We start from the raw sequence: 27,843 nt of genomic DNA, 5'->3' as shown, positions 1-27,843 counted from the left end.
CTCCTCCAGGGGATCTTCCCTACCCAGAGATCGAACCCACATCTCCTATGTCTCCTGCATTGGCAAACAGGTTCTTTACCACTAGTGCCGCCTGGGAAGCCCCTCCCTTTCAATGACCTTTCCATATTTCTAGATACCTTAGCTAGGCACCTATCTCTCCTCATCCCAGCTGCTTGGTTGGGACATTACAGGGACCCCCACTGGACCCAGGTTTTTTGAGAGTTGTCCAATCCTCAGTTGATAGTGTAAGAGTAGGAGGGATACTCCAAGAATAACAACAACAAAAATAAAATCCCAAGTTTAAAATATAGTTATGTTAAAACTACTGATTTGTAATTTCAGTTAAGCAGACATCTATTGAATACTTACTGTGCTAATCAAATGAATATAAACTGAAAATTTCATATTATGTAATTAATGAGAAAGATGAGATAAGCATAAGATACTAGAGAAACACACTTACAGGGAAAGGGGTGCTATAACTTTCAAGAATGTTGGTAGGCAAAAGCCTTGTCTGCCTTATCTACCTCTGTAGCTCTGACACCTAGTAAAGCTCCTGGTATATACCAGCCACAGAGTAAATACTTTGTGAATGAATATTTTAAAAAGAAAGAAGGAGAGGGAGAACTAGAGCAATTTATATCCAAATCAAATGAAAATGAAAAGAATGAGTCACAGCCAAAGAAGAAACATGGGTGTAGTATTCCATTTGGAGGAAATAGCATGATTTGATGTAGTGAATGGGGAGACCTAAGTGCAGTTTGGTGTTCATGCAAAATAAAATGGGAGACAAAGAAAGATAAGAAATGAGACAGCGGTGAATAGGTTTTTATATCTCAAGTTGGAAACTTGAACTCTGGGGAGCCAGAAGACTTTTAAGTGGAGGATGATTTTTTTTTTTTTTTCTCTCTCCCAAATGGACATTTTAGAGAAAAACATTTTGACTGCTGTGCAGAGACTAGATGTAAGGGAAGCAAGACTAGAGACAGAGAAATCAGATATGAATCTGTTGTACTAGTATAGGCAGAAGATAATGAGATCCTAAACTAGAACATCACTAGTCAAAAAAGAGAAGGAAATGGATTTAGGATATATTTTGGAGGGAAAATCAGTAGGACTGGTGACAGACAGGATCTGTGGGAGAAGAAAGAGGTGGAGGATAAGAATACCCAGGATTTGGCTTAATTGGCAGAAAAGATTTATTCAGTAGTTATTCAGTGAATTCTGATTACATCCTTTCTCTACCCCTGACACTGGCATAAGTGTTAGGAATATGGCTATGAACAAAAATAGTCTTTCCATAAAGGAGCTTGTTCCTAACTAAATGAAATTGAATGCACATAATTGCCCAAAATTTGTGTTTCTTTTTTTTTTTTAATGTTTATATTTTATTGAAGAATAGTTGACTTACAGCGTTTCAGGTGCTCATTAAGGTGATTCAGTTAATACAAATACACATATATTATTATTGAAAATATGTAGTTCCCTATGCTATACAGTAAACCTTTGTTTCTTGTTGCATATCTATTTTTTAATAAGAAATACAGCATTCTATTCATACTAAGTCAAACAAGTGCAACCAAAATGTCATAATTTTTTTAGTTAGGCAAAAATTCATAAGCTTTCTAAAATAAATGTATTATACATATTTATATATATATGTGTGTGTATGTGTGTGTGTACAAAAGCTTTTCTAATACATTTGATAAAAGCTTGAAGAAAAACATCAAAAAAAAGATGGAGAAATTGGAGAAGGAAACACTGAATATGAAATAGAAAAAGTGAAACAAACTAGATAAAAGTAAAAGATCATCATATAATCTAGTTGTTTTTTATGACTGCTCATTAGAAACATAAATATGGAGCTCTGGAGAAAAAGCAATACCTGAGCATTTGTATTTTTCAAAAAATTTCAAGATAATTCTGATATGCATTTGGATTTTAAAAAGTGATTACAGGTTTTTCTATTAGATCCTAGTTTATCCTAGTTTTGGTGATACAGAGTTCTATTATTTTTCTGTTAACCAATCATGATACAATGGTATTAAATGAGTAATAGTTACAGAATCACAGTAGTAGAACATGTTTATCAGTTTTCACAATCTATAGCCAGACAAAAAATAAAAGTCAATTACAATTGCAAGCAATAATTAGAACAAAATTAGCTTAACAGTATAAAATAATTACATACAGTTTGGGCAGATCAAGCAGAGTGATGTGGTAAGTGGAAGTGCATACATCCATATGTTTTCTTTCACACAGTCATTTAATCCATTTACATTTAAGGTAATTATTGATATGAATGGTCCTATTACCATTTTCTTAATTGTTTTGGGTTTATTTGCTGTAGGTCTTTTCCTTCTCTTATGTTTCCTGCATAAAGAAGTTCCTTTAGCATTTGTTGTAAAGCTGGTTTGGTGGTGCTGAATTCTCTTAACTTCTGCTTGTCTGGAAAGCTTTTGATTTCTCCATCAAATCTGAAGGAGAATCTTGCTGGGTAGAATATTCTTAATTGTAGGTTCTTCCCTTTCATCATTTTAAATATATCTTGCCATTCCCTTCTGGCTTATAGAGTTTCTATTGAGAAATCAACTGATGTTTCTATTGAGAAATCAGTTCTATTGAGAATTCCTGATGGGAGTTCCCTTGTATGTTATTTGTCATTTTTCCCTTGTTGCTTTTAATATTTTATCTGTCTTTAATTCTTATTAAATTGATTACTATGCATCTCAGTCTGTTTCTCCTTGGGTTTATCCTTCCTGGGACTCCCTGCTTCCTGGACTTGGTTGACTATTTCCTTTCCCATGTTTGGGAAGTTTTCAGGTATTATCTCTTCAAGTATTTTCTCAGGTCCTTTCTCTCTTTCTTCTCCTGCTGGGAGCCCTATAATGCAATAGTTGGTGCATTTAATGCTGTCCCAGAGGTCTCTTAGGCTGTCTTCATTTTTTTTTTTTTTTTCATTCTTTTTTCTGTATTCTGTTCTGTGGCGATGATTTCCACCATTCTGTCCTCCAGGCCATTTATCTGTTCTGCCTCAGTTATTCTGCTGTTGATTCCTTCAAGTGTATTATTCATCTCTGTTTGTTCTTTAGTTCTTATAAGTCTTTGTTAAACATTTCTTGAATCTTCTCAATCTTTGCCTCCATTCTTTTCCCGAGATCCCAGATCATCTCCCCTATCATTATTCTGAATTCTTATTCTGAGTTCTGTCTCCACTTCATTTAGTTGTTTTTCTGGAATTTTATTTTGTCCCTTCATCTGGGACTTAACTTTCTACTTTGTCATCATAATTAACTTTCTGTGATATGTTTTTTGTTTTAGCCACTGTGAGACTGTGCTTCTTCTGTCTTCCTTGTGATGGATGAGTCTAAGTAGCTTGTGTGAGCTTTATGATTGGAGGGACTGGCAATGAGAAAAACTTGTTCTTGCTCTGGTAGACAGGGCCTTGCTTAGTAAAGCTTTAATCCAACTATCTGCTGATGGGTGGGGGTTGCACTCCCTCCCTGGTAGTTGTTTGACCCAGCCCTGGTGTTATGGGCTCTATGGTAAGGTTAATGGGAAACTCCAAGAAAGTTTATGTCAAAGGGGACCTTCCAGTGCCTATCCCTATATGGTGAGCCCCTGTCGACCCACACCTACACAGGAGGCCCTCCAACACTAGCAGGTAGTTTTGGTTCAGCCTCCTGTGGGATCACTACTCCTTTCCTCTGGGTCTTGATGTGTGCAAAATTTTGTTTATGCCTCACCTCCAAGACTGGAGTCTCTGTTTCCCTCAGTCCTCTGGAAGGCCTATAATCAAATCCTGTTGGCCTTCAAGGCCAGATTCCTTGGGGATTCCCAGTTCCTTTGTTGGATCCCCAAGCTGGGAAGCCTGATGTGGGGTTCAGAACCTTCGCAATAGTGCAAGAGCTTCTTTGGTATTATTGTTCTCTAGTCTGGATCAGCCACCCGGCGGGTATGGGATTTGATTTTATCGTGATTATTCTCCTCTTACCATCTCACTCTGGCTTCTTCCTTGCCTTTCGATGTGCAGTATCTTTTTTGGTGGGTTCCAGTGTCCTCCTGTCAGTGGTTGTTCAGCAGCTAGTTGCAGTTTTGATGCTTTCACAGGAGGAGATGCGCACACGTCCTTCTACTCTGCCATCTTAAACTGGCTCTTTATTCATGTTTTGATCTCTGCATACAACTGAAATGCCTAAATGAAAAAGTTTCAACCAGACACACTGGTTTTTATTGAAACAAAGTCTCTTTCTTATTTTCCACACTCCCAGGGCAAGACAATTACTTAAAAACTTAGCTTATGGTAGCTGCTTCGAGCTCCAAAGGTGACTGGGTGTCACAGTGGGACTGGGCAGCCAGGTGGGAGGTGAAGGAGGGGACTAAGCTAAGACAAAATATGTTTATTCCAGTCATTGAGGGACCTGCTGTTCTTTGAAACTGTCCCAGTTGATTTGATACATCAAGATATTTATGATCCTTTTGACTGTTCAAATTAGGATGTTTTTATATCAGCATCAGATTTTTTTACCCTAATTTGTTAGCTGAAATGTTTGTTGTTAGAGTCTATGTTCTGCCCATTATCTTGATCCTACTCCAACTAGTTTCTCCGTACAACATGGGAAGGGTAAGGACTCGCTCTTGCATTTTTAATCCTCTGTCTATTGGATTGTCTTCTCTTCATTCTAAATGTTTATATATATTATAGATATAATATATATATTCTCATCCTAAATATGTATATAATATAAATATATATACATTATATAAAAATATATTATGTTTTATTTATATTATTGTATTATAAATATATAGATTACATATATATATTATATTCCTTCAAATTTAGTTTTCCCCTCAAGCTTTAACTCATCTGTTCTTTTATTCACAGCCAAGCTTCTTAGAGTAATCTGTACCGAATGACTCTATTTCTTCATTGTTTATTTTGTTAACTCACTACAGCATGGCTTCTTTCTGCTATGTGACTAAAATTGAATTTAACTGTTAGAGTCAGATAATAGTCTTTGGGAGATCATTTAAGATGGTGGATCCTGAGCTTACCTCTCTCACAAGCACACCAAAATCACAACTATATGCAGAACAACCATCGATGAAAAAGACTGGAACCTACCAGAAAAGATCTCCTCCAACTAAAGACATAAAGGAACTAAAGTGAGATGGGTAGGAGGGGCAGATTCATGATATAATCAAGTCTCATAGTCCCAAGTCACAAACTGGAGAATAATTTTATTGCAGAGGCTCTCACAGGACTGAGTGGTCTGAGCCCCATGTTAGGGTCCCCAGGCCAGGGGTCCTGGCATTATATATTTGTGTATATATGTATTAATATCTACAGTATTTTACATACACACATGTGTGTGCTCACATACACAATGGAATACCTCTCAGCCATAGTAAGGAATGAAATTTTACCATTTCCAGCAGCATGGATGGCCTTGGAAGTTATTGTGTTAAATGAAATAAGACAGAGAAAGACAAATACTATGTGATATCCCTGGATATCACAGACAATACAGAATATGTCTGTATTCTGAAAAACACAACAAACTGGTGAATATAACAAAAAAGAAGCAGACTCACAGATAAAGAAAACAAACTAGTGGTTACCAGTGGGGAGAGGGCAATGAAAAGTGCTCAGCCGTGTCCGACTCTTTGCGACCCCATGGAATATACAGTCTGTGGAATTCTCCAGGCAAGAATATGGGAGTGGGTAGCCTTTCCCTTCAGGAAGAGGGAAGTGAGAGCCAAAATACAGGTTGCTGACTAAGGTGAAACTAGGTTGGTGCAAATGTAATTGCGGTTTTGGACCATGAATTTTAAGTCATTATAACTAGGCTCAAACACATCTTTATTAATCACAATAAGAACCATTACAATCAACACACTTTTGCCAATGAGAAATAATTTTATTCCTGTCACATAAAAATCCATGCTTCAGTATTCAGTGAACTCTTAGAAAGCATTTTCTGCCTCCTGCTGGTTGTGGAAATATTTTCCCTGCAAAAAGTTGTTGAGATGCTTGAAGAAGTGATAGTTGCTGAGAGATCAGGTGAATATGGTGGACGAGCCAATACTTCTTAGCCTAATTCATTCAGCTTTTGAAGTGTTGGTTATGCAACATGCAGTCAGGTGTTGTTGTGGAGAAGAATTGGGTCCCTTCTTTTGACCAATGCTGTCTGCAGACATTGCAGTTTTTGGTGAATCTCATGGATTTGCTGAGCATACTTCTTAGATGTAATGGTTTCTCTGGGATTACGAAGATTGTAGTGGATCAGAAGGGCAGCAGACAGTGACCATGACCTTTCTTTGATGCAGGTTTGGCTTTGGGAAGTGCTTTGGAGCTTCTCAGTCCAGCTAATGAGCTGGTTGTCACCAGTAGTCATATAAAATCCACTTTTCATCACAGGTCACAATCTGATCAAAAAATGGTTCATTGTTGCATGAAGTAAGAGAGACAACACTTCAAAATGACAATTTTTTCATTTGCAGTCAGCTTATGAGACACCCACTTATTGACCTTTTCACCTTTCCAATTTGCTTCAAATGCCAAATGACCTTAATGGTCCCATGTTGAGTTCTTCAGCAGCTTCTCATTTAGTTGTGAAGAGGATCAGCTTCAATGATCCTCTCAAATGGTCATTGTCAACTTCTGATGGCCAGCCACTACATTCCTCATCTTCAAGGCTTTCGTCTCCTTTACAAAACTTTTTGAACCACCACTGCACTATACATTCATTAGCAATTCCTGGGCCAAATGCATTGTTGATGTTGTGAGTTATCTCTGCTGCTTTATGACCCAATTTGAACTCGAATAAGAAAATCACTCATATTTGCTTTTTGTCTAACATCATTTCCATAGTCTTAAAATGCATATAAAATAAACAGAAAGTAATAATTCATTAGCAAAACAGATAAAGCAAGAAATGCACATTAAAATGATGTATAACATAATCACACTTATTTAAGAACATATTCATTCTAATATCAAATGGCAAAGTTCAGCAATGCTAAACCAAAATTACTTTTGCACCAACCTAATACATTCTACTAAAGCTCTCCATAAATACTTTAATTCCTGATGATGTTCTTCAACAAATTATCACAGAGATTTTACTTGAATACCTCCAGTGATTGGGAACTCATATTCAGAAAGGCAATTTTATTTTCAGAAATTAAGTTACTTTTGCACCAACCTAATACTATGTATAAAATAAGCTACAAAGATGTATTATACAACACTGGGAATATAGGCAATATTTTACAAATATAAATAGAATATAGCCTTTAATAATTGTGAACCACTATATGTACACCTATAACTTTTATAATACTGTACATAAACTATACTTCAATAAAAAAACAGTTTGGGACAGAAAAAAGTAGATTTTATAAAATGCCATACTACACCATATCTTTTCATTTTCACAGCCATCTTTGTGTCAATATAAGTCACCCCCTGCAGTAGTGATGTAATCATGCTTGCCTAGAGTCATATAGAAAATGGCAAAATATTTAACACCTGTTCTTTGGTTTATAAATTCAGGATCTTTTATCCTTTTTTTTTTCATCATACCATAACTGCTTTTTACTTAATTCTCATCCTTCTGAATCTGTTTGTTTCTTATCTTCATTGAGATTTCCTCAGTTCTTACATCTCAGATTCTTTGTCTTAATTGCCTTTCTAATCTTTGATAGTTTTTACTTCATCTCTCTTTTCTTCACCAGTTGAAATATATTCTGTAAACTTTTATCCTTATTGTTGTTCTTTTTTAAATTTAACTGAATGATCTTATTCATTTCTATAACCTCAGCTATTATTTATCTGCTGATTATTTCCAGATCTAAATCTTTTCTGGACCTCTTTCTTGAGCTCCTAAGAAGATTTTTTTTCAAGTTGCTTATTAGATGTTTTTACTTGGATGTCCTACAGCTTCCTCAGATGTATTCTGAGAACTGGCCTCAATATTCTTGCTTACCAGACCTGACCTTCCCTACCACTCAGTTACCCAAACTAGGAATTTGGTTTTATGTGCCTCTTCCACCTTTTTAAAGCTTCAAATCTAAATGATGAACAATTCTTCTCAGTTCTACTGAAGTATGTTTTAAGTTTGTCCCCTTTATTAAATTCTCACTAAATTCTCACTGCTATTAATGTATAAACTCTCAAGTCCTTGCACTTGGAACATTGAAATAAGTATTCCTTCTCATGTCTTCAGATCTAATCTGCCAAATGGTACCAAATCACCACAAAAAAGACACACATGCACGCACGCTTGTAGACACACACATCCACCCATCCATCAGAGTTGTTCTCTGAACAGTCCTGTCCTTGAAAATCATTAGTGATTTCCCTATTGACATCAGAATAAAGTCCAAATTCCTAAGTATGCCAGTTTGAGTGCTATAATCTAGTTTCCTGAAAACTTCCTTGCCTTGTAGCCAGTCCACATTCCACTTCCATACATCGAGCTGATGATTTAGTTTATTTTTTGTAATTTTTTATTGATTTTTTAAGATATCCAATTTCTTGCTTGTGTTTTTTCTCTCCCTAGAGCTCAGCCCCTTCCCCAACAATCTTCCATTATACACTCTCCACAACATTGATATCATTTTTAAGTGAAAGTTGCTCAGTCGTGTCCAACTCTTTGTGACCCCATGGGCTATACAATCCATGGAATTCTCCAGGCCAGAATACTGGAGTGGGTAGCCTTTCCCTTCTCTAGGGGATCCTCTCAACCCAGGGATCAAACCCAGGTCTCCCGCATTGCAGGCGGACTTTCTACCAGCTGAGCCACAAGGGAAGCCCAAGAATACTGGAGTGGGTAGCCTATTCCTTCTCCAGTGGATCTTGCCAACCCAGGAATTCGAACCAGGGTCTCCTGCCTTGCAGGAGGATTCTTTACCAACTGAGCTATCAGGGAGGCCCAAGCATACCTGTAAACTAAAGCAGCTAGTCCTAAAACCTCATGTTCACATTAAAACCAATATGCGTATGGCACTCTGTTAAGCACTTTGGGAAACACAAAAACTGCAAGATAGGTCAGAATGAAAAGGGTTTCCTAACCACAAACAGAAAGAAAAGCTATGAAGCAAAAGTCCAATAATGTAAAAATAAACAAGTTCCTAGTCTCCAAAAGCACAATAAAATGAAAATGTAAATGGGGAAAATATTTGCAAAGCAGGTAATGGTTGAAGAGATAATCTCATTAATATATAATATTTTTTAATGATACAGGTGAAATATTAGCACTTGCATGAGGCCTGCACAGTCTCCTTTGTTCTTCAGTAGTCTTTGCTTAAACTTTCATTGTATCCCATAACACTGAAAAACACATATTTGCCACCAAATATGTCTTGCTTTAAAATGGGAATTTCTTGAAAACTGGAACCATGGATTTTCTCTGTATCCCAGACTTTTAACTAGGTTCTTAACATAGTGAGTAGTTGGTGAAAGAAATATCAGCTTTAATTATGAGCTTCCCTTATGTATACATGAGTTCTAAATTTTTGTCTCAAGCAGTTTAGTTATCTTCTTTTCTAAGAAGTTTGCTCTGATTCCTCACATTGCCATGATCTTAGGTACTCTCCACTGAACTTACCTGTCCTAACTCCTGTTGTTGTGCAGTCACTAAGTTGTGTCTGACTCTTTGTGACCACATGGACTGCAACACACCAGGTTTCTCTATCCTTCACCATCTCCCAGAGTTTGCCCAAACTCATGTCCATTGGTTCAGTGATGGCATCCACCATCTCATCCTCTATCACCATCTGCTCCTGACTTCAATGTTTCCCAGCATCAGGGTCTTTTCTGATGAGTTGGATCTTTGCTTCAGGTGGCCAAAGTACTAGAGCTTCAGCTTCATCATCAGTCTTTCCAATAAATATTCAGGACTGATTTCCTTTTAAGATTGACTGGTCTGATTTCCTCGCAGCCCAAGGGAGTCTCAAGAGTCTTTTCCAGCACCACAATTCAAAAGCATCAGTTCTTCAGCACTCAGCCTTCTTTATGGTCCAACTCTCACAGTTTCCCTGGTGGCTCAGATGGTAAAAGCGTCTGCCTACAGTGCAGGAGACCTGAGTTTGATCCCTGGTCTGGAAGATCCCTGGAGAAGGAAATGGCAACCCACTCCAGTACTCTTACCCAGAAAATCCCATGGACAGAGGAGCCTGATAGGCTACAGTCCATGGGATCGCAGTCAATCACGACTAGTGACTTCACTTCATTTCACTTCACATCCATACATGACTATTGGAAAGACCATAGCTTTGATTAGATGGACCTTTGTCAGCAAAGTGATGTCTCTGCTTTTTAATATACTATCTAGGGTTTTCATAGCTTTTCTTCCAAGGAGCAACTGTCTTTTAATTTCACGGCTGCAGTCACCACCCACAATGATTTTGTAGCCCAATAAAATAAAATCTGTCACTGTTTCCACTTTTTTTTTTTTACCATCTATTTGCCATGAAGTGATGGGACTGGTTGCCATGATCTTAGTTTTTTGAATGTTGAGCTTTAAGCCAGCTTTTTCACTCTCCCCTTTCACCGTCATCAAGAGGCTCATTAATTCCTCCTCACTTTCTGCTGGTAGGGTGGTATCATATGCATATCTGAGGTTTTTGCTATTTTTCCCCACAATCTTGGTTCCAGCTTGTGATTCATCCAAGCATTTTGCGTGATGTACTCTGCATGTAAGTTAAATAAGCAAGATGACAATATATAGCCTTGACATACTCCTTTCCCAATTTTGAGCCAGTCTGTTGTTCAATGTCCAGTTCTGTTTCTTCTTGATCTGCCTACAGGGTTCTCAGGAGGCAGGTAAAGTAATATTTTCCCATCTGTTCAAGAATTTTCCAGTTTGTTGTAATCCACACAGTCAAAGGCTTTAGCATAGTCAATGAAGCAGGAGTAGATGATTTTTGGAATTCTCTCGCCTTTTCTATGATCTAACAGATGTTGGCAATTTGACCTCTGGTTCCTCTGCCCTTAATGAATCCAACTTGTACACCTGGAAGTTCTCAATTCATGTGCTGTTGAAGCCCAGCCTGAAGGACTTTGAGCATTACCTTACTAGCCTTTGAAATTAGCACAATTGTATGGTAGTTTGAACATTCTTTGCATTGCCTTTCCTTGGAATTGGAATGAGAATTGAGTTTTTCCAGTCCTGTGGCCACTGCTGAATTTTCCAAATTTGCTGGCGTATTGAGTACAGCACTTTAAGTGCATTATCTTTCAGGATTTGAACTAGCTCAGCTGGAATTCTGTCACCTCCACCAGCTTTGTTTGTAGTAATGCTTTCTAAGGCCCACTTGACTTCACACTCCAGGATGTCTGACTCTTAAGTGAGTGAGCACATCATTGTGGTTATCTGGGTCATTATGACCTTTTTTGTAGAGTTCTGTGTATTCTTGTTCTTAAGCCCTTCTGCTTCTTTTCAGGTCCTTACCATTTCTGTCCTTTATTGTGCCCATCTTCGCATGAAACGTTCCCTTGGTATCTCCAGTTTTCTTGAAGAGATCTCTATTGTTCACACTTTTTTTTAACACTTATTGTTAGTTATTATAATTACCTGTAACTGTATATTACATTGGATCGTCCCTGAAGCTTAGATGGTAAAGAATCTGTTTGCGATGCAGGAGATGTAGGCTCGATCACTGGGTCAGGAAGATCCTCTGGAGAAGGGAATGGCAATCCACTCCAGTATTCTCGCCTGGAGAATCCCATGGACAGAGGAGCCTGGAAGGCTACAGTGCTTGGGGTCGCAAATATATTACATTATATTCCATGAAAGAACATACACTATATCTTTCATCCAGGTCCAGGCTATGTAGCACTTAGTAGGGCTAATGGATATATTTTAAATGATGAAGGGAATAAGTGAATGCAGTAAGCCAAAATAGAATCACTAATTTTTTTTCCTTTGAAACACTTTGATCTTGACTATTTATTTATTTTTTAATATAAATTTATTTATTTTAATTGGAGGTTAATCACTTTATTTTTACCTTTATTTTAAAATTCTCAATAAATAGTTCTTTGAATTCAAAGAATTTTAGGACAACCATCTCTGAACCAAGAGATTATCTATTCTCATCAGCAAACATTAAAGAGAAAAGATTATTTATCTCATTTTTTGGACGAAGCTTTTCCTAACCTGTTAGATGGCTGATAAGAAAATGTGAAGAGATTGGGAGTTCCTTATACATAATTAAGTAGCTCATTCTTGCAGATAGTTCAATAATTTATATTTGAAATATAATTTTTTCAACAAAATCGGCTTTTTAGTTAGCCTCCTTTGAAGATATTCTTGTTGTAGGGTTTGTCTTTCTAAGATCTCTCTCTTAAGAGAATTGGAAATTCTATACTTTGTGAAGAAAAAACAATGCATTACATAGGCACAAAATTAAAATCACCTTCCTAGTATGAGGTCAAGTCCTATTTTTACGAAAAGTGTTTTTTATTTGTCTGAAAACTAGATTAGGAGAAAGGATAGATGTGAGATAGTAAGGTAAAACAGTGAGGGGGGGTGCGGAGATAATATATAGAACAATTTCTTTCTTTTTTATCCTTCTGTCCTCCAAACCTCCTTCTTAATCTGATGCCTCTTAAAGGGAGGGTAAGTGATAGGCAAGACTAAGTGAAGGCTGAGATGATAGCTTAGCTGACTGAGAATACGAGAAAGTTTGTCATACTGGACCTTTGTTTCTTTCCACTTGTCTGTGAGCCTGGCTAAGTACTCTAAAGGAATGTATAGTGTACCTTTTATATCCTGAGCCTTTACCTGTTTAAAGACTGAGCCTCAAAATTCAAAGGCAGTTCATGCTCCAGATATTTGCCTACCTGAAGCACAGATAGAATTCAAGTATAGTTCAGTTCAGTCGCTCAGTCGTGTCTGACTATATGCGACCCCATGAATCGCAGCACGCCAGGCCTCCCTGTCCATCACCAACTCCCGGAGTTCACTCAGACTCATGTCCATCGAGTCAGTGATACCATCCAGCCATCTCATCCTCGGTCATCCCCTTCTCCTCCTGCCCCCAATCCCTCCCAGCATCAGAGTCTTTTCCAATAAGTCAACTCTTCGCATGAGGTGGCCAAAGTACTGGAGTTTCAGCTTTAGCATCATTCCTTCCAAAGAAATCCCAGGGCTGATCTCCTTCAGAATGGACTGGTTGGATCTCCTTGCAGTCCCAGGGACTCTCAAGAGTCTTCTCCAACACCACAGTTCAAAAGCATCAATTCTTCAGTGCTCTGCCTTCTTCACAGTCCAACTCTCACATCCATTCGTGACCACAGGAAAAACCATAGCCTTGACTAGATGGTCCTTAGTTGGCAAAGTAATGTCTCTGCTTTTGAATATACTGTCTAGATTGGTCATAACTTTTCTTCCAAGGAGTAAGCGTCTTTTAATTTCATGGCTGCGGTCACCATCTGCAGTGATTTTGGAGCCCCCCAAAATAAAGTCTGACACTGTTTCCACTGTTTCCACATCTATTTCCCATGAAGTGATGGGACCGGATGCCATGATGTTAGTTTTCTGAATGTTGAGCTTTAAGCCAACTTTTTCACTCTCCTCTTTCACTTTCATCAAGAGGCTTTTTAGTTCAGTTATGGTCCTACAAAATGTTATTTTGAAGAGTAGTTTCCCTCGCTGTTTTGATATGAGAAAGGGTTTAAATTTTTAAGCTGTTGAATTGCTGAAATAAAGAGGAGATCTTGGCTCCACAAAGCAAAACACTTAAGAAACATTAGGATTGCAAATGGAACCAAGGCTTCTGTAAGAAATAGTGGTAAAGTCAGGATAGAAGATGCTTAGGGCAAGAGCCATTCATCTCATTTTTCCAATAAGTATTATGTACCTTCTCTATTCAAACCATTGGGAAAACTGTCTTTAAGATAAGAGGGAAAATGTTACAAGTCTGGGCATTAATGTTTGGTTATGTCCAAGGAGGAAAAGCCTGCCAAGTCAACATATTTCATTTCAGGCTAGCATAAGTCCTTTTGAAAGAGGTTACATTTGGCCTGAGTTTCCACCCACGAGCAGAAAATTGGATTAAAGACTTACTGAGCCTAGTTTTGTCCACCAGAACAAGACCCAGTTTTCCCTATAGCCAGTCCCTCCCATCAAGAAGTTTGCACAAGCCTCTTATGCTCATCCATCAGAGGGCAGACAGAATGAAAACAGCAATCACAAAAAACTAACCAAACTGATCAAATGGATCACAGCCTTGCCTTACTCAATGAAACTATGAGCCACAGCATGTAGGGTCACCCAGGATGGTCGGGTCATGGTGGAGAGTTCTGACAAAATGTGGTCCACTGGAGAAGGAAATGGCAAACCGCGTCAGCATTCTTGCCTTGAGAACCCCATGAACAATATGAAAAGGCAAAAAGATATAACCTCAAAGGTGAACCTCCCGTGTCAGTAGGTGTCCAATATGCTACTAGAGAAGAGTGGAAAAACAGCTCCAGGAGGAATGAAGAGGTTGAGCCAAAGTGAAAACAACGCCCAGGTGTAGATTTGTCTGGTGGTGAAAGTAAAGTCCAATTCTGTAAAGAACAGTATTGCATAGGAACCTGGAATGTTAGGTCCATGAAACAAGGTAAATTGAAAATGGTCAAAACAGGAGATAGCAAGAGTGAACATTGACATTTTAGGAATCGGTGAACTAAAATGGACCAGAATGGGTGTATTTAATTCAGATGACCATAGTATCTACTCCTGGATGACTCACAAGCTGAAATCAAGATTGCCAGGAGAATATCAATAACCTCATATTTGCCAGTGCACCACCCTAATGGCAGAAAGTGAAGAGGAATTAAAGAGCTTCTTGATGAGAATGAAAAAGTTGGCTTAAAACTCAACATTCAAAAAACTAAAAACATAACATCCCGTGCTATCACTTCATGGCAAATAGATGGGGAAACAATGGAGATAGTCACAGACTTTATTTTCCTGGGCTTCAAAATCTCTGTGGACAGTGACTGCAGCCATAAAATTAAAAGATGCTTCCTCCTTGGAGGAAAAGCTATGAAAAGCCTAGACAGCATATTAAAAAGCAGAGAGATAACTTTGCTAAGAAAGGTCTGTACTGTCAAAGCTATGGTTTTTCCAGTAGTTGTGTTTGGATGTGAGAGCTGGACAATAAAGAACGCTAAGTACTGAAGAATTGGTGCCTTTGAACTGTGGTGCTGGAGAAGACTCTTGAGAGTCTGTTGGGCTACAAGGAGATCCAACCAGTCCATCCTAAAGGAAATCAGTCCTGAATATTCATTGGAAAGAACTGATGCTGAAGCTCTTTGGCCATCTGGTGCGAAGAGCTGATCACTGGAGAAGATCCTGATGCTGCTAAAGATGGAAGGCAGGAGGAAAGGGGGCACTAGAGAATGAGATGGTTGGATGACATCACCATCTAAATGGACATGAGTTTGAGCAAACTTGGGAAGAAGGTGAAGGACAGGGAATCCTGGCGTGCTACAATCCATGGAGTCACAAAGAGTTGGACACAACTGAGCGACTGAACAAAAACAAAGGACAGCTAGGTAACTCTGTGAAAAGAAACGTGAAACCCATTAGTGAGAGATCTTTAAAATCCCTTCCAGTTTTAGTATCTATAATTCTATGGCTGACTGAACTATAACATCCCCTCTAGACAAGTTTCATGGATCTTTGCTCCTGAGTTCCTTTTAATACATTTTAATAATTTAGGTACACACTACCATAATTTAAAATATAGAAACTTCATTTATTAAGTGATCTTTGTAGACCTGATTTATTAAACATAGTACATACAGGCATTTAGCCAAATACCTTGCTGGGGCACCCTTGTTGTCCAAGATGTGAATATTTGTCAGTATTCACAACCCAATTCAAATGTTTGGTATTTCAGACTTCCCTGGTGGTCCAGTGGTTAAGAATCTGCCTGCCAGTGCAGGAAACAGAAGTTCGATTCCTGCTTGGGAAAGATCCCACGTGCCACAGGACAACTAAGTCCGTGCACGCTAAAGCCCATGGTCCACAACAAGAGAAGCCACTGCAATGAGTATCCCCTTTCCATAACTAGAGGAAGTCTGTATGCTACAACCAGAGGAAGCCTGTTGGCAGCAACAAAAGCCCAGCACAAATGCAACCAAAACATTAAATAATTTTTTTAATCTCTAATTTAGAGATCAGGGGCTGAATTCATATTTTGAAAGTAATGTTTTTCGTTGTTGTACCTTACATCTCAATTGAGGTTGCCGAAAACAAAATAAACAGAGGATGTTTACCAGTGCCTCAGTTCAGTTCAGTTCAGTCGCTCAGTCGTGTCTGACTCTTTGCGACCCCATGAATCGCAGCACGCCAGGCCTCCCTGTCCATCACCATCTACAGGAGTTCACTCAGACTCACATCCATCGAGTCCATGATGCCATCCAGCCATCTCATCCTCTGTCGTCCCCTTCTCCTCCTGCCCCCAATCCCTCCCATCATCAGAGTCTTTTCCAATGAGTCAACTCTTCGCATGAGGTGGCCAAAGTACTGGAGCTTCAGCTTTAGCATCATTCCTTCCAAAGAAATCCCAGGGCTGATCTCCTTCAGAATGGACTGGTTGGATCTCCTTGCAGTCCAAGGGACCCTCAAGAGTCTTCTCCAACACCACTAGTGCCTAGCATGTAGTAAATTCCCAGTAAATGTTTATTGAATTGAAGCATCATTATAATTGAAGCATCTCATTTAATAGCCTTCAGTTTAAAAGACCTTTCATATATTATTTTGTGTTACCTTCCAAAAATACCATGGAGGTGGCATACCGTATTTCACTAATGAGAAATTTGAGAACCATTGCAATAAGGAAATGGCAAGTTTTAAAATGTTATCATTACCCTGCCCATAAGCTTTCTGAAAGACCTGTATAGCTTATTTATCTCTGACCTCTTAGATTTTACCCATTTCCTTGTTTGCTGCTGCTAAGTCGCTTCAGTCATGTCCGACTCTGTGCGACCCCATAGACGGCAGCCCACTAGGCTCCCCCGTCCCTGGGATTCTCCAGGCAAGAACACTGGAGTGGGTTGCCATTTCCTTCTCCAGTGCATGAAACTGAAAAGGGAAAGTGAAGTCCCTCAGTCGTGTCTGACTCTTCACGATCCCATGGACTGCAGCCTACCAGGCTCCTCCGTCCATGGGGTTTTCCAGGCAAGAGTACTGGAGTGGGATGCCATCACCTTCTCCAATTTCCTTTGTTTATTGTGCTCTTAATTGTGTACTATAGGCTGGGGATAAAACTGATAAAAAAAACCCCAGTCTTCATTGATTTTGTAAGCATCCTTCATTTTCCCTCAGCCTCCATCCTTTAGTAGGGGTATCATAGCAAGATTAGAAATATATTTAATATATATATATAAGCCTTAAAATGAGAAATATTAAGCTTTACTCTAGCAAATAGCTTCTTATTTAATAAAATTTTTATAATTCTAATGCCCTATTATGATTATATAACTTGTATGTTAGGAATTTGATTTCCTAAAGTCAGTATGAAACTAATTATAGGACTTTTCTTAAATAGCAAAGCACCGATGTTCATATGGTTAGTGATAGTGATGGAGATGACTTTGAAGATGCTTCCGAATTTGGGGTGGATGATGGAGAAGTATTCGGCATGGCGTCATCTGCCCTGAGAAAATCTCCAATGAGTGAGTATTAATAGCTCCTTGGGTCCAACATTATGATTCTCCTTCCTAGTTCAGCAACTTATGAGGAGCGATGAACTTAAGAATTTCTTCCTGACTTTCAGGTTTGGAGAGATAAAATGTAGCAAGCAGACATTATTCATAGGAACTAGAGCTTCTTAAGTTTTGATCTTAAGCCCAACCATTCCCAATACTTTAGTAAAATTCATTAAAAACTCAAGGGAATGTAACTTGTTTCACATGTATGAATTCGTCTATCTACTTGAAGTCTGGAAGTTGATAAAATAGCTGTACTTTTTGTGACTGTAGTTATCACCACACATCTTATTGGAGATACCAGTTTTATCAGTAGTTATATTATTTTTCCATTCACCCATGTTTGGAGGGAAAAAAGTAAACTATATCATCTCCCTCAGTTGCACTTGACAGGATGCAGTGTAGGATCTTAAGTGATACTACATACAAGATGATTGTTAAACTAAGCCCATAAATGACTCGTTTACTCTGAAATTAGGGAACCTTTATGGGCAGAAATAGATGTGATATTTACATAAAGTTGATTTTTCCCATTAGGTCTTTAATTTGAGAGCCTTTTTATATAATTTAATTACAAGTGTCATTCCTCAAGAAAACTTTGAAATCATAATTGATGACTGGCACATATTTTGAACACCTAGCAAGATTGTGTCAGTTTTCAAAAATTCATGAGCTTGACATTTTTGGGGGTTTTTTTCTAAGGTTTGATGAAATCTTCTAATGTAGCTGGAGTTAAAATGTCTTCTCAAATATATCACAGAAGCGAAAATTTAATTTTATTTCCTCGTTATTGATTAAATATATTTCTTATATGTGGGATTAGATGTTATGTGGTTTGTTTTTTGTGTCTATTTGTTTTGGTTTTTTGTTTTTGTTTTTTCTTTTGTTTGTTTTTTAGTGCCAGAAAACGCAGAAAATGAAGGAGATGCCTTATTACAATTTACAGCAGAGTTTTCTTCAAGGTAGGGTTAGGAAATTGACTATATAAATTGATGTTCTTTTAATGCTACTGTGATTTTTTTTTGAAACAACTTTAATCATAGATTGTTTTAAAATTTCTCCTTAAAGTATTCAAAGTATATGTTTATCTACACATATAGTCCTGATAGTGAATATAGAGTGTTCCAATCAGATAACTATAAACTACTTATGCCACTTCAGAGATGTGTTTATCTTATCTCTGTGTCATTATAGAAGCATAATAAATGGATTACTAATTTAATATCTTGACAATATTTGCAAAAGGACTAGGCTGTTGTTGTTTAGTCACTGTGCCATGTCCAGCTCTTTAGTGACCCCATGGACCATAGTCTGCCAGGCTTCTCAGACCATGGGGTTTCCCAGGCAAGAATACTGGAGTGGGTTGCCATTTTCTTCTCCAGGGGATCTTCACAACACAGAGATCAAACCCACATCTCCTGCATTGCAGGCAGATTCTGTAATGCTGAGTCACTAGGGAAGTCCAAAAGGACTAGGTATAGGATACTAATTTTTAGTATATCCTAGGACAAACAAAAAAATTTTTTAATTATTGGATAAAAAGACAATTAAACATTTTTAGATGTAAATGAATCTTTTAATTATTTTGGAATCATTTAGCATTTCTTCTTTTAATAGTCTAATACAAATTTTTCTGTGTATTTGAGATTCTCCTAAGGTGTTTAAATATTTAAACCTAAATTTTCATGTAAATGATATTTCTCTTTAGATCTATTTTCTGATGTAATGTAATTTGGAAACTTAGCAAGGGACCATCATTTCTCTCTGTGTTGGACTTCCACAATAAATGAACTAAAATGGAAACTTAAGGCTGTTGTAATCAGGAAATCTTAGGGAAATAGGTAACCAGGAATTACTACTTAAAAATGGCAGTGGGGCAGTTACTAAGTCCATTTGCTTGATGTACTTAAAATTCCAGTGTTCTGATCTATCACTAGAGGCCAAGAAGAGTTCAAAAAACTAATGAAGCCTTTAAAGAAATACTTCAATGTTTTATCTGTACTGAAGACATTAGCCCCAACATTTACTTAAAAGTCATTGGTTAGACTTGTGAAACTTGAAGTAAATTTGAAATGTATTTTAATTAATAGATGCAATTTTTCCTATAGATATGGTGACTGCCATCCTGTATTTTTTATTGGCTCATTAGAAGCAGCTTTTCAAGAGGCCTTCTATGTGAAAGCCCGAGATGTAAGTGCAATTTACCTTTTTAAATTAAACAATGTATCCCATAGGTTTACCACCAGGCCTGAGGCAATGCTTAATATTTTCCGCTTTTTTCAGATTGAAGACTTGGTTTTGTTTTTGGTCCATTTCCCAACCTAATCATCACCAAGATGCCTGTTTCAGTCAGAGAGCAGTAGTATGATAGGGTACTACTGGCTCTTGCAGAAGACTTTGTCGAGCTTTGAAATAGGGTTTCTTTCTTTCTTTCTTTTTTCTTAAAGGGGGAAAAAGAGGTGGACATGCTTAGAAGGGACCAGGCTATGTACTTGTATTCTTTTTAGTTATGTGATTGACAGTTTCTTGCTAAAGGATTTGTCCTTCAGTCTTTTCCCCAAATGATTATTCCATCTAATAGTATATATCTAATAACTGTAATATTTTTTCCTAAAAGTCATTTTAGACAACAAGAAGATTTTTCTTTAAATACAGAAATGAGCTTTGTGATCTTAAAATCAAGAAGATTGAAATATGTAACAAGAAATCAGTAGTTGTATTTTGAGCAAGAAGATTCTATGCGATTATTCTATTTATATGTTGACACTGCAGTCCAGGCCTCAGTTATCTGGCTCTTTCCTACCTGTACAGCTTCAGCTTTTCCCATTTCCTGCCTTACACTTAATTAATGTAGCAGTAGTATACTATTTGTATTTCCCCATAATCTTACTCTTTTCTAATGCTGCCTTACTGTTAAGAATTTCTTTCATCTTGCTCTTTACCTGGTTAGGTAAATACTCTGAATGTTTAATGAATAAAGGGAAAAAGGGAGGAAGGAAGGACTAATGTGTAGGTGGAGTTAGAGTAAAAGTTTTGGAATTAGGAATTTTGAGAATAGAGTGCAAGGATGGCTCTGGAATTTCTAGTTTCTACTTATGACCTAAAGAAAAATAATAACTAATTTACTGTTAGGTTGGTGCAAAAGTAATTGTGGTTTTTGCATTGTTGAATTTTGCCATTTAATATTGGAATACATTCTTAAATAAATGTGGTTATGTTTAAAAAAAAAATAAAACAACTTTGAAAAATGGAATTCCAAGACAGTAATTAGTGATCAACTTAAGTCTGTCATTGATAGCTCAGTGAATTAGATTAAGAAACATAAAACTGTTCTTTACCCTAAGAATAGCTGAATAGCCCATGTAAAGTCTGTTTTAACCATCAATTTTTTAACTATTAAAACTGTATTAAATGAATTTTATTTTTGAAGACATATATTTACAGTAATATAGTGTTATAGTTTCTATACAGGTTTTGGAAGATACTAAGAAGCACAAAGAATACATTCTAATGCAGATTAGCTTTATGATATGTTCTTTCCATTTTTTATTATATATTTTGTTGAACCCATTTACACATTTAACAAGAAATTGGTCATGTTATAATCCCATTAAAACAGCTTATTTTCTTCTTTTAATATATGATCATTTCCTTAATTATATTTTATAATATTTCAACTTTTACTAAAATAATTTTTAATACAGAAAAAGTAAAGGAATAGTACAATAAACACTCAAATCACCTATACCTAGACTTAATAATCACTAAAATTTTACCCCATGTTTGGTTCTTTATATACAGGACATCCTAAAGTTTTAATGGAATTTTAAGCCTTATAACTTCAAAAGTTTAACTGCTACATACTTATAAAGAAGCAGCATTTGAGATTTAATTATTTACATTATTTATGCTATTAGATTTATGATTTTGATTAATAAATTTTTATGGTAAATTTTTGTTTCAGTCCCTCTGATTGAAAATGGCAAACTTTGACTGGAATAGAAAATAATTTTGAATTTATTATTCAAAATTCATAAAAGCAAATATAAAAGAAATCTAAGTTGCAAATTTTTTTTTAAGTTTTAGCAGTTAAACTTTTGAAATTATTGAAACTTAAACTGCATAAGTTAGGATACCCTTATATATTCATTATTTTTGCTAAGCCATTTCAAGGTGACATCATAGTTTACCCATAAAAACAGCTGCATACACTTTTCAAAAATAATGATATTTTCCCACAGAATCACAATACCAGTATTGCTTGTAACATAATTAACAATAACTTCCTAACATCATCTAGTATCCAGTGCATATTCAAACTTCGCTGGTTGATTGGGAAACCATGATCCAGTCAAGGATAACAAATTATATTTGTTAGTCAGATTTCTTATACCCTTTTAAGCAAATACTCCCTTTATTCCCCACCACCTGTTTTTATGACATTTGCTTTGTGAAGAAATCATGTTGGATGATTACAAATTGTTCTAAATTCTCGATTTGTGTTATTGTTTCCTTGTGATATTATTTAACTTGTTCCTCTATCTCTGTATTTCCTGAGAAATGGATATTAAGGCTTAAAGCTTTGTTAGATTCAGGTGAATTTCTTTCTTTTTTTTTTTTTTTGCAAGAATGCTTTTTAAGTAATGCTGAATACTTTATTATAATCAGATTTTTAATGGTTATAGAGTCCATCATTGTATGGCGATATTATTTTATTTAAACAATCACTTATTGTTGAACATAAATATGTTTGAAAGAATATTTATAGTTCTAAAATAATCTATTTTTCAATTCATTGCTGGGTATGAATGTATTTGGGATTAATTTATCTCTGCTTTCCAGCAAGATTGCTAAGCAGTTGGAGTAACAAGAAAAGACAAGGGTCTTTTATAATCTAAATATAGCTCCCAAACAAGCATAGTCATCTGTTGAATTCCATTTTAAAAGCTATTAGAAACATTATAACTTTCAGTGATGATATTTTATTTAAATATACAATATGTAATAGATGAAAGAACTTTTTACTGCGTGCCTTTGTACAGTAAATTGGTATTTGGATTTATTCAGACTGCTGATCACCAGAGGAACATAAACTCTTAATAATTTCTGGTATTTCTAATGAAACAATTGATTGTTTTTGATTAGTTAATTAGTATTTTAACAACTGAAAGTCATTGGTTCATGTAATTAAATGTGTTGTTTTATATTAGATTGATGCCAAAATCCATTGACTTCTTTGGACTCCTAAACCATCTTTATCTTTTTCTGCTTGTCCAGGGATTTTTTTCTTTCTTCATTTCTCTTTTCCAAGTTGAAGGTCAATAGCAGTTTATGTATCATTTATTACATTGCTGTAAACTTAAGATTTGTCTGCATAGTGGATATGTTATTCAAAATTAAATATGAGAAGAAACATTTTTAGTCATCAACCAAATTATATACATATTCCTTTAAAATTAAAAACAATTGTCTAGAAAGTATAGAAATAGTACTACTGCTTTAGATTTATATGGTGTACTATGGTTTGTGAAGCTTTTTCCTATGCATACATATCTCATTTCAACCCCACAACAAACCAGTGAGATAGGGATACGTAATATCAGTATTCCAATTGCAGGGATGAGGAAGCTCAGAAAAGCTACATGACTTAACCAAAGGCAAATCAAGGGTAAGCAGTAGAGGCCAAGTAAAAGTGCAGGTGTTATAACATATTAAAGTGTGTTTTATACTATACCATCTTACTTCCAGAAGCTTTTCAGTGCTAACTGCTAAACTACTGTATTCAGTTATCAAACTCATCTCTTCTTTCAGACTGCACATTTGAAAGTTAAAAGAAATTATTTTTGATATTTTTTTAAAAACTTCTGAATGAATCATTTTTAAGAAGAGTTTTCCTATTATGTTCAAACATTTTAAGGCAAGCATGACCGATACTATGGGATTGTTACTAAATTTCTTTCATCTTAAACATCACATGTTTAATTTAAACTGTCGGAGACACATTAATTTTACCAGGGCAACAGATGAGCCTTGAGCACCAGCAGTCTTCACTTGAAGTGAGAAATTGAGTTCTAAGAGTAAATAAAAACAAGATTGAAGGTTTAAATCCTCTGCTAGGCTTTTTGAACTTATATACTCATTAAATGTTTATTGGAGTGGTGGGATTACAAAGGATTTGGGGAGCTTCATCAACTGCTATATAGTTAATCACTAAGTAAAACACTACATTTGATAAAGTGTTTCTCACAATACGCATTCAATTCATCTTAATGAAAACTGCTCCAAACTGATTTCATTTGAGAGCACTTGGTGAGGGTACTCACATTCTTTCTGCCTTTTTCATGAGAAATTTACAGTATTGTTCACAGTAGAGCTTCAACTTCAGTGAAACAGGTATTCTAAGTTCTTGTGTTTAAGTATATCGTGGAAAGTTTTGACTTCTGATAATGAATTAATCGGTTTTATGATCTCTTCTTTGCCCTTAACTGTTAGGGATGTTGATTGAATTGAAGGCCATAAATATTTATTGTATGCCTATTTAAGGACCTAGGATATAGAGGTTTCCTGTCCTTGACGTGTCCACAGTCTAGTAGGGAAGATGTGTGCTCATTCACTTCAGTCATGTCCGACTCTTTGCAACCCTATGGACTATAGCCTTCCAGGCTACTCTGTCCTTGGGATTCTCCAGGCAAGAATACTGGAGTGGGTTGCCATGCCTTCCTCCAGGGGACCTTCTTGACCCAGGGATTGAACCTGCATCTCTTATGTATCTCCAGCATTGGAGGCAGGTTAGTTACTACTAGCACCACCTGGGAAGCCCTAGTAAGGAAGATAAAACAATATATAAATAGATCTATAAAATGCTTTAGGAGCAAAGAGGAGAGGTACTTCATCTGCCTTAGAAGTTCAGGGAGATTTTTAGAGGAGGTACTTCTGACCTAAATCTTGTAAGATAAATAAAACAAGCAAATAGAATTCTGAACAAAAGAAGGTCATAAGGAAATACCAGAAGATTGTAATTGAGGCTGAAAGTTGCTCAGTCGTGTCTGACTGACTGTGACCCCGTGGACTGTAGCCTGACAGGGTTCTCTGTCTGTGGAATTCTCCAGGCAAGAATACTGGAGTTGGGTTGCCATTCCCTTCTCCAGGGGATCTTCCTGACCCAGGGATCGAACTTGGGTCTTCTGCATTACAGGTGGATTCTTTACCGTCTGAACTACCAGGGAAAATACAACCAAAAAAATAAGACAGAGCAAAACAATGCAAGACAGAGAGTTGGATTGCCTGGTATGATGAGGCTGAGAACATCAACAGGAGCATAGAGGGGTCTGTGATGCTCTGGCATTACCTGGTGTTTAAAAAATATTTGTTGAATGAAGCTTCCATTTTATCTATAGATAAGGAAGAGCCAGTGGTTTGCCTCTTTAATTATAGTTGCAGAAGTTACCACCAGCCGCACCCATGATTCCTTGGGATTTTCTTCCCCTAAAGAAGTTTCTTTTTCTCCTTATAGCCTCCCCACCTCTCAGTTCTGCTATCTCTAAGATCACTTCACAACAAAAAGCCCCCCAGAGAATGATTAGACATTTGTAAGTGACTAAAAATCAACAGCAGTAAAAATCCCAGTGCCAGGGCTTATGTCCCATGTGAAAGATTGTTCCTTTTCCCAGCCGCCCTTTGGGAGACTGGGCTTTGATAGCAGTAATCCTGTTATACTTCCTTAGATCTTCAAACTGAGTACTGTTTCCAAATATTACACATGAATTAAGGAAACCAGTGCTTCAATTCTTGATTTCCCACTTAGTAACTCTGTGTTCCCAAACAAGTAATGAGCCTGTTTCTAATCTAGAAAAAAGAAGGGTTGATGATAATATGTATTTACTTCATATGGTTGTTTTGAGGATTAAGTGGGATCTCCTCATAAATGCTTCCCTGATAGCTCAGTTGGTAAAGAATCTGCTTGCAATGTAGGAGACCCTGGTTCGATTCCTGGGTTGGGAAGATCCACTGGGGAAGGGAAAGGCTACCCACCCTAGTATTCTGACCTGGAGAACTCCATGGACTGTATAGTCCATGGGGTCGCAGAAAATAGATATACAATAAGCAATAAAGTTTACTGTATAGCATGGGAAACTATAGTCAATATCTTATAATGACCTGCAATGGAAAATAATCTGAAAAATACCAAATCTGATTTTTTATGCAGTACATGAATAAAAAAATAATAAAAAACTATTCTTAACTTTACGAACAGTTCCATAAAGGAATTTTGAGAACCCATTTGAGCATTTATAGCTCTAAAATGAATGCTTTGCTCTAACAGTACCTTGTTCATTATCAGGTTTTATTACACTCATTTTAAAAATTGGCCCATTTTAAAATAGTGCTGGACAAGGAAATGACAACCCACTCCAGAATTCTTGACTGGAGAATCCCATGGACCGAAGAGCCTGACAGGCAGAGTCGCACACGACTGAGCAACAAAGTAGTAGTGCTGTTTCTGCTTCCTCAAGTTAATAACCTAAATACCATCCTTGGTCAATGTTTTTTAAAAAGAAGTAAGCATTAATCAAATCTGAAGCCAGAACTGTGATTGGTAAGTTTCTAGCACTCTATCATCCAGAAAAATCAGCCAAACAGACCTATTTGTGCTTTGGAAAATATGCAGTTTGTTCATCATGTCTTTGTTTTCTTTTCAATTTAAATTCCTTAAAGGCAGACAGTGTCTTTAGAGTAATTTTTTATCACAGCTAGGATAGCATCTGGCACATGTATGAGATAAGAACTATGATGCTAGTATAATTTTTGAAGTATGTTTTCATATAAATGAAGTGTTTGTTAAAAGAATACAGATACATTTAAAGTAGCAAATTAAGTTACCTCATAATCCTAAACCTGAAAATAAGCACTATTAAATGTTTTTACTTTTAAATGTGGTTTAAAAAAGAAAAGTCTCCAAGCATATACATCAGTAAAAATGTTGCTGGGTTTTATAGAAGTGCAGCCATACTAAATATGCTGTTCTGTAATTAGATATTTCCACTAAACAGTATATAGCACCTTATCTAGAATTTGCCTCTAATTCTCTGAGTTATCAGATCTACCTAATTAAAATTGTGAAAATCTTTAATGTTTATAATAAAACTTTTTAAAATTGGTTAAAGTTAATTAGTTTTAAGATATGCTGCTGTGTGAAGCATTCTTCTCAATTTATTGCTGTTCACCATTTTTTGAGAGCCATATAACCATATTCAAACAGCTATATAGGTAAAATTTATTAAAATATGAAAAGCAAGGCTGATTTTTAGTGGGCTTTAGTCATATTTGTATCATTTCTCTTAAGGAGCCCTCCCTGTCCCTAGAAAGTATCTGTTACTCATACTACCTATTTGTAAAGGATAAAAAGCTAAATTGGATCTCTTAAGTATTCCATTCGTAAATTTAAGAAGTTTGTTCTATATTTAGTCTTAAACATTTTCATTTAAATATAAAGAGTATGGTAGAAAGAGAAATAATGGGAATTCTTATATTTAATTCTGAGCCCCCATTTACTTGCTGTGCACTATTAAAATTAGGTTACTCAATCTCTCTGAGCATCAACTTAAAAATTTGTATTGTAGTGCATACCTCACAAGGTTAACAAGAAATTAATATAAGTAAAACGTCTTCAAAATGTTTATGAAACATCTATAAGATTGTTTGCTTTTAGTAGATGGACATTGAATTAATCAGGCTGATTTGGATTTGAACCTGGAACCTGAAACTGACTATATAAGCCAACATTTTCTCTGAAATGGAGATTAAAGTACCTTGGCAATTGACCCAGCTTGAAATAGTGAATCCTTACCTTCACAGTAACAAAGTTATTCAGATGCACATACTAGGGAAGATGAATTGGCCTACATAATTGGTACATGTAAAGGAGCAGTAGGAAATCAGACTGAAATAGAGAAGTAGACTGGGGTTTCAACATGGAAATCCGTGAATGCCAGCTAAAGACTATTGTTATTGTGAGGTAGTAGTTAGCTTTTGAAAGTGCTGAAGAAGAGGGTGACATTGTCAGAGAAATAAGTATTGTGGTGGCAGTTTGTATCAATAGAATGGATGGAAAGGGAGAAATTGGT

General features: G+C 36.5%; 1 protein-coding gene across 1 annotated transcript in view; it reads left to right on the top strand.

Moving 5' to 3' along the window:
• The window catches only part of FAF1 (Fas associated factor 1), a 478,462-nt gene that overhangs the window by 303,157 nt on the left and 147,462 nt on the right, over positions 1 to 27,843 (top strand). The window contains exons 10-12 of the mRNA XM_005678443.3: positions 17,560 to 17,686; positions 18,618 to 18,681; positions 19,828 to 19,909. Of these exons, the coding sequence (XP_005678500.1) occupies positions 17,560 to 17,686; positions 18,618 to 18,681; positions 19,828 to 19,909 (273 nt within the window). The remainder of the gene's footprint in view (positions 1 to 17,559; positions 17,687 to 18,617; positions 18,682 to 19,827; positions 19,910 to 27,843) is intronic.

The sequence above is a fragment of the Capra hircus genome, chromosome 3 (assembly GCF_001704415.2).
Source record: "Capra hircus breed San Clemente chromosome 3, ASM170441v1, whole genome shotgun sequence".
NCBI classification, from domain to species: Eukaryota; Metazoa; Chordata; class Mammalia; order Artiodactyla; family Bovidae; genus Capra; species Capra hircus.
The sequence above is the reverse complement of the archived record's forward strand: the minus strand, read 5'-3'. Positions and strand labels throughout refer to the sequence as shown.